At 34.6% G+C, this 13533-nt stretch overlaps 1 protein-coding gene across 1 annotated transcript in view; it reads right to left on the bottom strand.

Annotated features, from left to right (window-relative positions):
* The window catches only part of LOC121328724 (FYVE, RhoGEF and PH domain-containing protein 5-like), a 64712-nt gene extending 53938 nt beyond the window's left edge, over positions 1–10774 (bottom strand). Inside the window, exons 1-2 of the mRNA XM_041273723.1 lie at positions 10523–10774; positions 3520–6457 (exon numbers count right to left, since the gene is read on the bottom strand). Coding sequence (XP_041129657.1) covers positions 3520–6457; positions 10523–10538 — 2954 coding nt within the window. The 5' untranslated portion in view covers positions 10539–10774. The remainder of the gene's footprint in view (positions 1–3519; positions 6458–10522) is intronic.
* Positions 10775–13533: the final 2759 nt, after the last annotated feature.

The following is a 13533-nucleotide window of genomic DNA, read 5'->3' as shown; positions in this document are numbered from 1 at the left end:
AAGAAATGCAGCAATGTTATACTGAGTTTCAAGCCAAAATATTGATTCAAGTTATGTGATAATGGTATCCAACCCCAATCCTGGTAATTGTGTCTGCCTCACTTAAAGCAATTGTAGCTAACAAAAGTGTATGTAGTATAACCATGGGAAAAGCAAGAGGGAAAACTTTACAATTACTGTGCAAATGTTCCGTGGTACACTTTTACAAGGGACACCTCTTCAGTTGGTTCTTCTGGTTTCAGTACTCAGAGTTACAGCATTTCTGGTTAAGAGTGTTAACAAAAGCTTTGAATTATATTTTCTTGCCTGTTATTTGCTTAATAAAGATTATAGACTATTTTGGCACTCCACTTTAGTTTATTTACGTTAATGCAAATAGTTAAAATGCCAATGACTTTGAATTACAACACGTTTAGCAATTAGGTACCAGGATATAGTTATTAGATACCAGCAACTTTTCATTTACACAACATTGTCTTTGAAATATCTACATATTTCAACTGAAGTACAAAACAACAAGCCAAAAACGAAAAGATTTTCAACAGAAGAACATTTTAATAGGCACTTCTTTAATGGGGCACTTTAACAATAAACATACCGAGCACCAAATCTGCCACTGAAAATTGACGAAGATAGAATAAGAAAATCAAGAGTATGCTAATCTAAAGACTATGGAGCTGTGGCCAAAAGTTTTCCATAACCTAGAATTTTAGGATTAAAAATAAAAACTATATGAACACAATTTAAATATTTTATTTAACATTGTGTAATCAAAGAAAGTACTAAATGATATCGCAAAAGTCTACCAGAAGCCATATTAGTAGTACAGCATTAGATTTCATGTTAGATTTAAAAATTTATATGGAAAACAACAAAGCGGTATGCAATTCAGTATGTTAACGTAGCATTATTATACCTGTTTCATTCGACTTTATGAAACAAAATTAGTTAATTCTGTTGGCCAAAAACTTTTGGTCATAGCTGTAAATTCAGAGTAATTTTAAGACTAGTGTTCCTTTCAAGAAAGTTGGAGAACACATTCTGAATACACCTGTTATAGAAAATGTTTAAACACCATCTGCTTTGGTATTTGTGTTCCCATATCCTGGATTGAGGATTGCTTAAAAAAAAGTGACTATCCCACCACTGAACTCTCTTTTGGGTAAATCTCCCAGGACAGTTTCACAAAAGTATGCGGCAATAGGATTTTCAGAGAAAGGAAATAAAGTTTCATGAGGGAACAACACCGTGGTTCATTAATAGAAGACAGACAATAACAAAACAATTCTTACTGTGTTTAAAATTAATTTGCTACATTAATAATACAGGAATAAAGATTTGTACACAGTGCTCTCCAGCTTTTGATAAAACAAGTAAAGGTCTGTAAACAAATATCCTAATAGCAGCAGGCAATGGCTGCGTGATTCAGTTTTGAGAAACAGCCGCATATAAAAACAAAGCCATAAAAAGAAAACAGAAAACTTCCTCTGCCCACAGATAGTCATGTTTTAGGGGTTTCCACAATTTCAATGGTCTCTCTCCTGAGAAAGTGTTTGCAACTTTATCTTTATTGCAACATTTACACAATAGTGTTGAGGCATGAATGAGGTCAAAATAAAACCTCCTTTCAGTTGAAGTGAAAAATAAACAACCTAACTGTACTTAAATATCTGATACGTGATGCTATGTGTTTTGTTTTGTAATGCTTTATCATTTATTGATGCATACAGTACAAATAATTTTAACAATCTGCTTTCAATTCGATTCCTGTAGTCTGTTTATAACACTAAAGATCTATTGCTGTGTGTCAAATATTTAAGTTTTTACAATATTTGCACTTCAACAAAAAATTACTAATAAACCTTCACGTTGTTTATTAATAATGGAACCCCAGCTGTCTTTAAAGGAAACATTTCACATTTGTATATGTTGTATGGGTTAGTGTTTCCAAAGATCCAATGCTATACACCAATAGATAAAAATGTTTCTGTGTGTTCTTTGTAGAGCCAGTATGGTTTCTGGACTCATTTTGCTTAGGTTCAGTAAATAACAATTTTTATATACAGTAGCGAACACCATGCTTCACGTCCCAAAGAAGAACACTGGTTTTATATATATATATATATATATATATATATATATATATATATATATATATATATATATATATATATATATATATACGTTTCATGCTTTACCTGTTGGCTGTAGCTTGACATGTAGAAAGGGGTTATGTATATGCTTTAGGATGAAATGAGTCCCAGAGGTTAGAGGGTAGCAATTAGTTTCATAACGCTAAAGAACACTTTGAACAGTTTAAAATATGGGCTGTTGGTTTGATAAGGAATGTCGTTAGAAATGTAACATAAAGGGTTTTGAGACACAGACAAGGGTGCATGTCACAGGTTAGACATCGAGTGATCAGATAATGCAATCAGGAAACAAATATCAAGACTGGTGGCACTTGAAACTTAGACTATCCTATTATATCCTTAGAATATCCTATTAGATTCTTAGAATGTCCTATTAGAATAGAAACATCTAACTAAATTACTGTATTTGTCACTAATCACAGATGTTTAAATACTGGAGTAATTTTTTTTTTTTTTTAATGTTTATTATTTTTCTTTTGCACATACCTAAAGGACAATCTCATTAAAGATACGTAATTATATGGAATAAGAGGTATTGCAAGAAGTGTCAGCAATTCATAAATTATTTAGTAATCTTCTATTCACGATACATTCTACATTAATTCATTAATTCATTGCAAAAACATTAACCCAAATTCAAACACATACATATAAAAATCTGTATACAGTAAAATTATTGACTATTAAAAACCATACTGCAATATTTTGGTGTCACTATATATATATATATATATATATATATATATATATATATATATATATATATATATATATATAAAATTTGATCTCAATAGCTTATAGAACAGGTTAAGAATACCTATCAATTATATAAACCATGAATTACTACAAAAATTGAAAGAAAAGAAAAAGTACATGAAATATGTATGGAAAAACAAATGGATGATTGTTTATAGTGCCTTAATATGGTTAGCAGAGGTAATCTGAGACACAGTGTTTGAGTTAAGATGTTAAATTCTCATTTAGTGTTAGAAGGCTTAGTAATAATTCTTAATATGTGCTAGTGATTCGAAGATAGGTATGAGCATCATTATCTGCAAACAAGATTCTGGTGTCACAAGTGAAACATCAATTTATTGACAAAAGAACATCTAACAAGCAGATTCACTGAATCTTTCATTACAGAACATTTGTGTTTCTTAATGTGTTCTTATTGACGATTTTCCTTTAAAGACAGTTAGCCATATTTTGTTCTCTTTATGTTGAAAGCACTTCTTTGGTGAGACAGCCCATCACAAATGATAAATAAAGTCAAATGTATATTTTAAAAATAAAAGCCACCGTAGGAAGTTTTCAATCTCCTGAATTGGAAAAAAGCTAACAGGTCTTACATAATAATTTACAGTACCTTTCTGTTTCCTGGTCGGGTGTTTGAGGATTGCTTTCAAAAGCGTTAAAGCTGCTCATGTCTACATAGCCATCATTCTCATTGGCAGAGGACAGGGCTCTGCATGGATCCTCAAAGAACTCTGTAAAGGTGCCTGTTCTCGACAGCCTCCTGGGTTGAATCTGAATATTCTCGTAGTCAGAGTTCATGGCTGGAATGTTCTCATAATCTGAAGTATCAGCGTTTGGGAAAGAAATAGATCTTGGCTTTGTCAAAGGAAGGGCCATAAAAGGAGGTCTTGATCTTTCCTCAAAGGACTCCACTCTAGATACACTCCTACTGAATGTTTTGTGGGCCCCTTTTCTCTTGCCATCCTTGTAAAACAGAAAAGTAGATGGTGAGTCTGATGCCCGTGCTTTTCCAGACCGGGACTTCATTTGTGGCGAGCTGCCAAGACTTCTCCTGTCCAATTCCAGGAGTCTTAAAGGCCCTTGATGACTAGACTCAGAAGAAGATCTAGATGAAGAAACATTAACGTCTACATGGACCTTATTTTCTGTCTTCTTCTTGAACCGAAGTGTTAAGAAACGCTTGAATGACAACTTTTTCTTTTTTGGTTTGTCTGGAGACTCATTCTCCATTAGGAGTGATGGTGAGCTTTTAGTGACCGGCTTCTTGGTTATGCAAGCTAGTTCAAAAGGAGGTGGAATATCAACTACTGAGGATGGAGTTGACATCCCACTGGAGGAAAGGTAGCTTCTTTGGGAGAAACTGCCTGAGGACCCGATAACACAAGGTAGGGAAAGGTTATCATCGTTCCTCTTCATTCCACAGTTCTCCACTCCATCATTTTCTTTGTAAACAGACATTGGCATATCACGACCTTCAACCGAGTATGACCTAGGGTATAAAGTAAAACGCCTCGACTTAGACAGCATTGCTCTGTTTATGTCAAGTTGTTCACTTTCACCAAGACGTTGATCGCTTTTGTCCAAGGCCACCGTGCAGTATTCATTGGTGTTTTGTAAATCAGATTCCTCTGGAACCGTTTCAGGCACATAACCAGGCACTTTGCCAGAATAAGACCTTGTTCTTGTTACAATAGTTTTTCTATCGACAACAATAAAGTTTAGATTTTCACCCTCTGTGTCTAGTCCAGCCTCTTCGTACACATGCTCCTCACTGATGGTATCCTCTGATTTTTCCTGTTCTATGTCTTCCATATAGGGTACTATAAGACCTTCATTATCATCACCAAAAAGTTCTGAGTCATCCAGCAGTGCTGGTCTGTTAAAAAGGTAATCTACTGATAAGTCTTCTGGCAATGTAACGGTGCATAATTCTGCTTGGAGGCCATAATGGTCCTGATTGCAGATTGTGTAATCATTAACATCAGTGCACACAGTTTCTGTCTCTTCTGGTTCCACAACCAATTCTTCAAGTTTGCTTAGAGCCTCATCTTGTAAAGTATTTACATTGTTAATATTTTCCACTGTACTACAGTCCACAGCTTTAGCACTTTCATTGGGTAAATCATCTGTTCCCGCTAAGCTATATACATTTTCCTCTGTGTCATTGGGAAATATCTCATCATCCTTTTTTTCACATACTAATTCTTGGTCAAGACCTTCACATTCATGATAAGGCTTTTCCATAACAATAAATGCATGAGTCTCCTCCAGGGTAGAGTCATCTTCTACAATGTCATCTCCTAAGGTAGGTAAGCTTTGCTCCTCTTCGAAAACATCACATGGAAAATCCGAAGACTCAACATTTTCAGCTTTTTCCATATCTACCTGATCCTCCAAGTTCATAATATCATTAGTTTCATTTTCTGTAAATTCCTCCAACACATAGGTTTCATTGTCCATATCTATGGTGGCCGCATCATCTCCCACAGAAAGTGAAAGATCAGGTTCTACAGTAACAGTCTCATCCAATACATTTGGATCAAGAATCAGAGAACAAGGATCTATTTGTTTTGCAAGCTGCAACTTCTCAGCATTTGAAGAAAAGACAAGATAATCCTGAGTTTCTTCTTCTTGGGGTACCATATTTTCACACAGTTCAACAACTTGATCGTTAAACTCCTCATTTACTGAAAGATCTTCAATATTTTCCTGATCCTCTTTCTCAGGATCAGTTTGTTCATTTAAATCACCAGATCCTTCAATAACTGGTGGAGATTGATTAGGGTTGTTCTCTTCACTAATACCACATGATGTGTCGTCATCTAAGATCGGATCTTTTTGGTTTTCCTCATCGCCCACATCCTCTGCAACCTCTCCCAGATCTTGATCTGATTCGCCACCTGTATCATTATCCTGTGAATCAATTCCTGAGTTCAGAGCTTCAGCTTCCTCTCTGTGCTCGGTGTCTGATGTTCCGTCATCATTCAAGGCTTCAACACTTTCTATAAGTTCAATACAAGTCTCTACTCTATTAGTTGATTCTGCATCAGCAGTTTCATCAGTTTCTAATGATACAGTGTCTTCAGTCTGATCGGGTTCAACAGCCTCTTCCAATTCTACCTCTCCATTTCCATCAATGTTATCAGTAGAATTGATCACCTCAGCATCAGCAGAGAGCTCAAACAACTGTCTCTCTTCATTATCACTGTCATCCCTTTCATTAGTAAGAGTCTCACTGTCAGGAAGCATAATGTACCCATCGTCCATGATTTGGAAGCCCTCAGACTCAGAACGAGTGCTGCATGTATTTTCCTCATTGAACTCTTCTTCAGAACACAGTAACTTTCCATTTGTGCACCTGTTCAGGTTATTGTTTGTATACGAGCAACATTTCTCTTCAGAATCCTGCAGCAACTTTGGTTTGGGAGCAATCGGAGGCTTTGGTCCCCGGGAAGCAGATGAAGGTCTTGACATCAGGGATGAAGGCAAATTAGAGGTTAGTTGATCAAGAATCTTTGGTTTCGGAGCTAGAGGTGGCTTCTTATCATCTGGAAAAGGAGTAGAAAATAATCAGATCCAGAGTATTATTAAAAAAAAAACAGTATGACAAATAAAGTCATATCTTGTATATAGAAAATGTATACAGGTCTGGGGAAGATAACGTTGCTGAAAACTGCAGAACATGATTGCTGTAAAAGGAAGCAGTAAACTACATTGTGTACACATGTTTTATTATAACACGGTGATGGCTGGTTCCAGTAATTTTGGACCAGCTAATGTTGCCCTAGGTAAAGAGGTCTAATATTAATGCTAATCCATGTCAGTGAAACAAGCTGGAACACTATTAGTTATCTTACATTTTATTTCTGTAAGGTTACTTGGATTAAAGTTTTTCCAAAAGTTTTTTGATGATTTTAATGAAATGCCTTTTTGCTGATCAATAATCACTGTTTGTATTTACAATACCAATAAACAGTTTAAAACAAACAAACTCTCACACGTGCCTTACTCCTGTGCCACACTGAAAGAGAAGAGATTAACCAACTGTCTGTGTTTCAACACTTCATTATTAAAAATATATTCTCAGCTTCATTTGAGTGCACCATATCTGAACACTGGCAGTGTTTAGTGAGGAAAAGTAAAACAACACATAACATTTTACTGAATACATTTCAGAGCATTTGTGTAAAGTGCTGAGATAAAACATTATGGTGTTAATTCCTAGTAACTGGGGAGAGGCACCAGTCCTGAAAAAGTAATTGCTTAAAACTGTTTTTTACAATACTGTTTTTAATGTAGAAAATACTGTAAAAATACTAAACATATATAATATATTAAATAGGTTTGACTGGGAAAAAAAGTTTACTTATTGAGTATTTAGGTCTCAAATTTGGTTAAATTGTTTACCACACAAATGATACGCAAATTTAGAAAAATGAGAATTTTGGAGAACAAGCCTACTTAGCGACAGTTTTGAAATTGTTTGAAGTGCGCTGCTTTGAGCAGTAAGGTCAGGGTTTACAGAAACCTCTGTCCTGACTTGACATTACCTTCTTGTTTTATTATCGGGACACAGGAAAGGTGTGAAGCAAAACAATTTGCACAGTGTTTTGTCAGCATAGATACATGCTGGGGTAATGCTTGGGACACTCCCCAAATCAGGGTCCAATTGCATGGTAATAGTGTCGGCATTTCATCCCAAGGTATACTCTATATGCAGTATTGCTTTACAGCATACAGAAGGTTGTAGCAGCCAATAGGTTTACTTTAGAATCTGATACTTTAGTATTTGTGCAGTATTCTATCACTAAAAGTATTGGAGCTGGTACTATTAGTTCTATAAATAGTACTTTAGACAAGGGCAATAGTGAAACTATGACTATCAAGATATAATTGTTCTTTTCCTTTTAAAGACAACATTGAACACCTGGATTGATCATTTGTCGGGTACCCGTCTGCGGGAAATGTAAATAGTCCTGACAGTTTAATAAAAAAAAAAAAAAAAAATTAAAATGTGTTTGCTTCAAAAATGTTTAATTGCCTTTTAAGTTGCTTTTTGATTTGTCTGGGCTCAGCTTGATTGCTGTTCTTATTGAAACATAAAATGTTGTGTTGCAGAGTTCATTCTGAGTCTACAAAGGTTCAGTTTTGGGACCACTAACAACAAACCAGGTGCTAACCATATGCTGATGTTCCCTACAGGAAAGAAACCAAATTGACAGTGGACGCTGATAGGCTGACAAAGCTTGAAGTGAAAATGAAATATTACAATCACAGCTGATTTGCTGATGTTACATCAGTTATTTACCGTCTAATAGAATGCGAGCTGGAATGTGATTGGCTGCCTGCACTCTATCGTTTTCTAGTAGAGGCCAGCAGTAGTTATAACGATTTTTACCAAAACATTTATGGATTTTACAAAAGATACAGACCTGTATTTTCTGATTGTAAGCTGAAGTTTCACCCACTCAACATGTGGAAATTCTGATTTACATCAAGAAAATACATCACTGTATATTCAGTATATACAGCTCTGTACAGGCTGTTTAACATACTAGAACTGAAATAGTGATACAGGTTAACTTCAGAAGCTTTACACGGTTTGCATTCACAATCAACAGAAGCAGGAGAGCTGCTTTAACAACGCCCCTGAGTATTACCCCCATATTTAACCAGAAATGCTTGAAAATAATTTTTGTTTTTAAACAAACACTGATAAAATCCCAGGAAATGTTATATAAAATAAAAACCAAAAATAAAGGTCCTTGATTATAGTACAGTGCAGTAGACTAACTGTACATTGTGATAACTTAATTGTATTATTATTCACAACTATAACAGTGTGTTGCTCAGACTAATAGCCTTTGCAGATTTATAACCTTCTGACCTTCTGTGGGTTACTTGGCATAATAAACTTGCAAGTATAGGTTTAAACACTGGTAGATGTACACTATATTATATACTGCATACCCTTCTGACAGAAAACATTATTTAAAGAATGGTCAGACAATTTTAAGTGCATTATATTGATGGTTAATTGTGCTAGCTAAGTTTTAAAAATAGCTCAGTGTAAAATGATTAGGTTTTATTTATTTATTTATTTTTTTAAATCCTGTCAAGATTTATATTCACTTTTGGTGTATAAGTGAGACTACGGTACTGAGTTCTTATGAGAGTTTCCTGTTTCACACTAAGAGACCATTTTCCCACAGTGAAGTCAGGTACCGACTTCAGCCTTGCATTAACAATACACCCATATATCAACTGTTACCAGTAAACACAAAATACACGACTTAAACAATTGTACATTCATTATTGTATATATTGTACAGCCTTGTATGGATGCACTAGTTGTCAAATGTAAAATCGCATTTCTGCTGCGATATTTACAAGCTAACTTGTTTTTCTTTTTTTACACTTAATTAACTAAACACACTAAGTATAGAGTGTGCATCAGAATCGACACATGCATGTATTCATTTATCCGATATGTTTAGTGTGATTACATACCGTTCCTATGACATTTGTATGGATGAAGACAATAAAAATATTAAAAAATAAAACATAAAAACAAAACAAAACAAACAAACTAAATTTTTTTTTTGAGGATCCTCAAAATAGAACACTCAAAAAATCAGTTTCATTACGGATAATAATAAATAATAATAATAATAATAATAATAATAATAATAATAAAGGGGGAAAAAGCAATGTCGGCAATAGTTTGTTTTAAAATGTAGCCTAATAAAGCTACATTGTGTTCGGCTTAATCTGAGAATAAACATAAACGGTGTATTTTCCTAAACCGAAAATACTATTATGTTTCAGAATGCATGCGATTTCAGAAATGACAAACCTAACTGTAAAACTTCAATTATAATAATCCTGTAATACAGTATAGCCTCACCTCCACTAAAGCAGTATGGCAATTCCAGTATAGCTTTATTGAGCGTTGAGTCTCGACGTTTCGCAGCATTGCAATTGTGGTACAGCTACCTCCCGGGAGATTTATCGATTTTGTACCCTGCAGGTCATTGCACACTGTACTAGCTCCGGACTGGCACTTGTCACCACAGAACAGAGTGCGACATTTTTTAAGTAGAAAACGACGACCAGTCGCTGCACCGCTGCGTTATTCTCTAGTATTCTAGTTTTTCAACTTTTTGCAAAGTATTTATTGTTAGGATAAAAATCTTCAGAAATCAACTTAATCATGTAGCTTTTCTTCATTTAATGAAATATAAACTGAGATTACGAATCATACATGATTTACTGTCTGATTTGGATTTTAAATGACATCCATTACTGTACGAAATTGACATTATATTACAGGTCTTTCAAAACCTAAACAGCATGCTTTAAAAGTTAAACTTTACGATACGAAGTAGTCCAACTTTGTGTAGTAAAACAAACATTTACCTGTTTAATTTTTTAAGATATCTTTAAGTAAACAACAAATACTAATACACAGTTCAAACGCAGGTGCATTTACGGATGTCTTAATTTAGACAATTAATGTAAATAAAACTGATAAATGCATATCTTTTACCACTTCAGTGTCAAAATTAATACAATAATATAAGAACATATTACAAAACAGACACGTAGCCTACCTGCTGCTGTATTCATTTTGGGAAACGCACCCAAATAGTCAGGGAGAATGTGTTCAGATCATCACAGTCCTTTAAAAGTGATGCTACACACTAGATATACATTAAAACACATTACTAGAAATCCCCAGCAACAAGGAAAGACACAACAGCTACGTATCGGTCATCTTTCCAGGTTCTTTTATTATGTTTTTCTTCTTTCAAAATTGTTTCGTAAACGTTATTCAGTTCGCGTCCCCTTTTGCCAAGAGGCTGCTTAATGTGTTCTGAGGTTTAGCTGGATGAAGCGCGCATTCCCCTCCTTTCCTGCAGAGGAAGCCCTTTTGCTCAATCAGGGATTGTGCAGTGAAAATCTCAGTTTCAAGCAAAACCAATCCCAGGATTTAAAGAAACAGAATCTCACGATTACTTTCTCAGATTACAGCGCGCGGGGTGGTTGCATACCGCGGAGACGGTCTGCGCTTGAAGAGAGGTCGGGATACACAGACGTGAGATAAATAGTTGAATATAAATACAGCACTTACATCATACTAGAAGACAAGAGAAAGAGCTGCTTACAGTCGTATCCAATAGTGTCCAACGATGTGTCCATTTTCATGTTGTTGATTTGGGTGAAGGGGATGATAGCATAACTTTCAAATGTTAGCAATCCTGTTCTTTAACACAACTGGAGGTAACCATTTTAATGATTTTTTTAACATGAGCTGCAACATGCATTGCTGTGATCTGTTATAAAAACCAAAGAGTGTTATACTTTAACGTGGTAACTGAAATTAAATATAGACGCGTAACGCATACATACAGAATATGTTGCAGGCACACCATGTAAAACACGAATTTACAGACATATCCTCTTTAGAGTACTCATGTATTCTCTTATATGTGTGTAATATGTTGGTGCTCACTCTAGTACCGTAATTGTAATATTGTGTTACATATGGAGACATGTAAATTTCTCATTGTATTATTCATAGCTCTTTAGTAGTCTTTGACCACAATAATAAACGCTAGGGGGTGGGCTGTATGTATCTAACTCAATACTTCCACAGGAACTACTTGTTTGTTTTCCAACCTTTAAAAAAAAAACCTAAACTAAACGCTTTTCAACAGTTTACGGTAAAGGGTGGAATTACGCATGGTTTTTGTTTGTTTGTTTGTTTTTTTTAATACACAATGGTGATGAAAAGACAAAAAACACCTAGTTTTTTCAAATATATAAGCTTTTATTGTAAATGTTTCAAATAAGTAAATAATTTTGAGACACATTTTTATATTATTATTATTATTATTATTATTATTATTATTATTATTATTATTATTATTATTATTTATATATCCCAAATCTTTTGTTTAATTCAGACCATAGACATCCCTTTCCCTAGGATAATTTTGTTTATTGCTGGAGTCTTTTTCAGGAGCCTCTTTATACAGTCTGTACACTTGAATTTGTTTTCCCTGAGGGACCTAGACAATATATATTGTAGTTGTATAGATATACTATCCGGTAGATAGGTTAGGAGTTGTCTTGTATCCTAACACATCTACACTATATTTACTTTATTGTATGGTTTTACCAGGAAAGAATCCATTGACTTAGATAAGTCATTTTATAATCCTGGGAGGCCCCAGAATCCCAATTATTATAGATATGATTTTTGCATCTTTGCTAACAAAACATAACATAAAAATACCAATGGCCCTGGGATAGGCTTTACCAGGCCCGGTTTCCTGCCCATACATATGTTGTCTGATTGGAGGAAAACAGTCCTTTAAAACATTTCTTCATAACAGGAAACTTCTCTCCCTGTTTCCTGAACTACAGGCACCATTTCCTTAGCAACAGATGGATAAAGCTGGCACAGTTAACTCCTTGGGGTGCCATATTAGACACAAATAAGCATTTACAAAGTTACAAATAATACAACTATGACTATACAATAAAGGCTAAACATAGGTTTGTCACCACCTTTTTGGTAATAAAATAAAATAAAAACACTTTTTATGCTTTTTTTTTGTAAAAACATAGACTTTCCAACAGGGCCACCCGTCCTGGTCTCTGTGCTGCTGTTAAAATATTATCTCCCCTCATCCTTCTTCTTCTGTTAGACTAAACATATTATATATTTTACTAACTCAGTATCCTTCTGGAAACTACCATAATGCATTGTACCAGTTTAAGAAAAAAACTAAAATAAACTAGTATTTCCATTCATATTGCCTTCTCTTTGTAGTGTGAATTCACTTTAGCGCAAAACTGAATTTGTTTTGCAAGAAACAACAATTTGGATGAATAAGTTTTGATTAAAAGGATTCCTGAAGAATTTTAAATGTGTTCATCTACAGCTGTGGCCAAACATTTAGCATCACACTACAGAATTAATTGACTTTTCTTCAGAAAGTCGAATTAAACCTGCTGGATAAAGTCATTTTAAAATGTTAAATTACACACCACTTTGTAATTTCCTTATACTTAACAAAAAAACTGTCAAGAAGTTGAAAAACTGACATTTTGAAACCTAACACGAAATACTGTACTGCTATTATGGCTTCCAGTAGACTTTAGCAATATCATTTTGTAGTTTCTTTGATTACATGATGTTAAATAAAAATTATGTTAATATATTATAATTTTCTTAATTTATGTCTCAAACCTTTAGGTGATGCAAAATGTATGGTCATAGCTGTACCGTGTGATTCAGTCGAGCTGATTTCTGTCAAACTGTCAAGTCAAGCTTGTCCTGTGTCACGTCAATGGGCATGTCAGTGTGACGCAGAATTGATAAGTCATGTCACAAGATTTATATATAGGAGGTTGTGTGGTCCAGTGCTTAAAGAAAAGGGATTTTGCAGGCACTTGGAAATACCAGGTAAACGCCTGAGCAACACAACAGTCAACTAGTCAAATAAAAAACTGGCATTCTAATCGCAGGTCACGTAATTGGGAAGTAATTATGGAGTGTGCAGTTTCATAATGAATGAAGTGCAGTCACGGTTGCATTCATTCACATATAAAT

The sequence above is a fragment of the Polyodon spathula genome, chromosome 16 (genome assembly GCF_017654505.1).
Source record: "Polyodon spathula isolate WHYD16114869_AA chromosome 16, ASM1765450v1, whole genome shotgun sequence".
Lineage (NCBI taxonomy): Eukaryota > Metazoa > Chordata > Actinopteri > Acipenseriformes > Polyodontidae > Polyodon > Polyodon spathula.
This window is presented reverse-complemented; position numbering and strand designations above follow the sequence as displayed.